General features: G+C 43.3%; 1 protein-coding gene across 2 annotated transcripts in view; it reads left to right on the top strand.

The window, feature by feature from the left end:
* si:ch211-250c4.3 (uncharacterized protein LOC100535981 homolog) overlaps nucleotides 1–3,747 on the top strand; it is a 36,399-nt gene that overhangs the window by 23,386 nt on the left and 9,266 nt on the right. For both annotated transcript variants that reach the window (XM_005945639.3, XM_042213074.1), the window contains exon 3: nucleotides 3,244–3,405. In XM_005945639.3, coding sequence (XP_005945701.1) covers nucleotides 3,244–3,405 — 162 coding nt within the window. The remainder of the gene's footprint in view (nucleotides 1–3,243; nucleotides 3,406–3,747) is intronic.

Raw genomic sequence — 3,747 nt, 5'->3', positions numbered from 1 at the left:
TAAATACGTAACGGCGGTACATGTATTCCGTTACTCCCCAACACTGTTTGTCAGTAATAACTTGAAGTGATTTCACTCCATTTGTGGTCCATTCGTCTTTACCGTGTTGCTTTGGTTCATTGAGGTTTGCAGAAATTCATTTATGAACGACTCTCTTAATCATCTGAGTCAGGCTGAGGTCTGAACTTTGACCCTTCAGTCCTTTTGTTTTTCAGTCATTGTGTCAAAGATTTGCTGCTGTGATCGGATAAATGTCCTCTGGAATATTTTGGTATAGAGAGGAGTTTATGATCAGTCAGTCTATAAGGTCCTGTGGCTGCAAAATAACACTCGTCCATAACCTCCTGACAGGATGCAAGATGAATGAGGTGCTGATGTGCTATGGCCACATGCTGTGCGTTAGGGCCAACTGTGTTCTCTTTGGTCTGTCTAAAGGGTAATGAAGCCATTTGATTTGCTCAGATGCTGGTTTTTAAAGTCAGACTGTACTGTCGTGTTCTTTTAAGAGAGAAGAGACTTTCTCCAACAAGCCTTCAAAACAAACCGTACTTGTTCAGTCTCGCTCTGCTAGCAGGGTCTGATCTTGGGGCAGATGTGTCAGAACGTCCTGGGAAGATTGTGGGATTGCACTAACACACAAGCAACCAGCGAGACTTCTGTAGTGAGGGGGCCTCGTGCTGAAGATCAAAAGGTCGAGTACGTTGGATTTGGATGGGTGTTGCTGGTGCCGTGGATAAACGTGTTGCTTCACAGCAAAATGTTTCATGATTCAAATCTGAGGCACGTCCGTGTGGAGTTCGTATGCTTTCCTTGTGCCTGTGTCAGTTTCTCCTGAGTAATCCAATCTCCACCCACAGTCCAAGCATATAAATGACAATGAAAATTTGCCATCGATGTTAAGAAAATAAAGTATTTCAAGTGTATAATTAAAATATAAATGTTTAGTTATAATGCAGTTTGTAGCCTAAAGCATTTTGAATGTTCAGCAAGACTAGCAAAGTGTCCCAGTACATTAGCACCACCTGGTGACGCCTTGCACCTCGCTCATCTGTTTAAACCGGCTGCCCTCAGGTCGGTGCTGACAACATATACACAGGAGGAGAGTGGGCGCACCTGAGAACACAGCTAAACAGAACAAAACTGAAAACACTTGATCAAAGATCCAGGACCGTGACACTACCCATCTATTCTCTAAACTGGAATATCAGGAGGCAAAAACAGGATCTGCAACCTGTGTACAGTCATTGTCAACGTTAATGCAGATATGGATTTTTTAATTTAAATATTAACACATTATTAATGTATTTACTGCAATTGTAAAAATTCTCAGTCTCAATACAATCGTTTCTGTAAAGCATCAGAGGAAATGAGTGATGTCAGTCCCTAAACCTGTTTGGCCATTGTTTCCACCACAGCCACTGTGGAGCAGCGTTTCAGTGTCAGCTGCATGGGAAACACTGGGCCTGAGCTCACATCCTGCTTTTGTTGGTACACTTACAGGAATGTTTGTGGTTGGATAAATATTTGCTCAAAGTTTCCTCTTATTAAAATATGGATTTTACCACATAAACCAACAATTTGAATATGCCTTTGCAAAGAGATGCTAGCATCTTGTGTCAGGAACTGAGGGTGTGACCTTTCCTATACATTTAAGGTTGGAAAACAGACTTGGAAACCCTTGATGAGACATTTTGTCTGAACTGTATTGCAGCAACTAAACTCCGGCTGTAAAGAAGCTTCAGTTTTTCCACATTTTAAATAAATGCGCAGAAATGTTGATGAGCTGGCAACTGAGCGTGGGATCTTGAAAGCCTGGAAGTTGAAATGAAACAAACAATCAGCTTTGGTGTTCATGTAACAGGGGAGTGAGAGGGTGAGAATGAAACTGTGAGCGACAGAGTCAAACTGAGGTATCCTACGAAAGGCAACACGTCAGGAGCAGAGCAGCCTTTAGTGAAGCTTCACTGCAGACACGGAGAGATGCATTTGCACTTTCTGACACTAAATGTATGCAAACTTTAGGGAACAGCTGGTGCAACAGAGAGAATGACACTGAGTGATTTTGTGGCTATGAGGCAGTTTTTCCAGAGGGAGCATTTCATACACAGCTGTTGGAGGCTATGCCTTAAAACATCAGACTGTAGCTCAGATGGTAGAGCACCACCTAATCGGCAGGGTGGTGGTTCAATCCCAGCCTGCATGCCAAATATCCTTGGACAAGACACTAGCCCTGAGCTGCTCTCAGATGCATCCATCAGAGAATGAATGTCTGAAAGTTACACAGAAAAAGATGTGATTGAGGCAAGTTGTGGAAAGTGCTTTTAGAGTTCGGCTAGAGTAGAAAAGTCTGTCCATGAGTTTACTGAAGTATCAAAATCACCTAAAATGTGCAGAACACAGGGTACTTTATTCAGTGGGATCCAGCAGAGCTTTTTCAGACTAGTTTAAAAATGAGTGGACTGCTTTTACACCTGAATGTTAATCTAACTGCAAAACATGTCCCTTTTTTTGAATGCGTCAGTGATATCAGCTCTGGTGCCTTGATCATCCTAATGGCATGGTGAAGGGAGAATGGTTTGATAACAACATCATCATGTTGTTGATGCTAGGAACTGGACCCAGAAACATCCTTATCAGCCTTGTTCTTACACAAACTCTTCCCATGGTTTCTGAAATCTCTCAATGTGAAGTGTGAAGCTTGGTGGGAGGTCACCAGCTAAAACCAGGTGAGAAAAGCAACCTGCAGGTCCAGCAGCACTGGGTGCAAGCTTATCACTCTCCTCACATACACTTCAACCTAGTTTTTCGACCCCCTGCGGCCAAGTTTAATTAATGTGTAGAAGGAGCAAGCGCACACTAACAGTCACAGCAGGTGAGCAACAAAACGATTAGACTAATGATGTCAGTGTTGAGTTTGACACTATCTGCTCTGGTTTAATAAAAAGGTCAGGATTTGAGACACTGTTAACCAAAACTTTCCATCATAATCATAACAAAAGCACTTTTCTTGCATAAACTAGACTAAATGATAGGCCTGGGTTTTAGTCTGCAGTGTGCTTCGGAAGCTCACTATCTGTGGTGACATTCTTCATTAATAAAACTGAATAATGAACAAATAAACCCAGCCAGTAATTATGGTTATTACACTACAGCACTCCTGGAGGAAAAATAGAAGCATTGTTTAGGATAATAATGGCATAATTATCATAACTATCTCAACCCATATGCCTTCTGCTTGTACAGGCGCAGCAAGTGAGTCCCAGCCCGCTATCTTCAGGACTCAGTTACCTGGAGCACATCTGTCAACTCGTGGAGAAGATCAGCCAGATGCAGGAGACTAACCTCCAGCTGCAGAGGCAGATCTGCAGTCTGCAAAAGGAATGCAGGATGAGAAAGGCCAAAGAGGTGTGTGAACGCTCTTATTTCAACTCATGCAATAAAGTCGCCATCTGGAGACCTAAACGTGAGGATTTCTGCTAGCTGCAGCTTTGTCCGACGATCTTTAAGAGCAGGGGTCTCAAACTCAAATGCATAGTGGGCCAAAATTCAAAACTGGAACAAAGTCGCGGGCTAACGTTAATCCATCCATTCGCTACCGCTTATCCTTTTCAGGGTCGCGGGAGCATATCCCAGCTGTCATAGGGCGAGAGGCGGGGTACACCCTGGACAGGTCGCCAGTCTGTCGCAGGGCTAACACACAAGGACAGACAACCATTCACACTCACATTCACTCACAGATTCACACCT

The sequence above is a fragment of the Haplochromis burtoni genome, unplaced genomic scaffold (assembly GCF_018398535.1).
Source record: "Haplochromis burtoni strain Fernald_Lab_line unplaced genomic scaffold, NCSU_Asbu1 Contig_414, whole genome shotgun sequence".
NCBI classification, from domain to species: Eukaryota; Metazoa; Chordata; class Actinopteri; order Cichliformes; family Cichlidae; genus Haplochromis; species Haplochromis burtoni.
The sequence above is the reverse complement of the archived record's forward strand: the minus strand, read 5'-3'. Positions and strand labels throughout refer to the sequence as shown.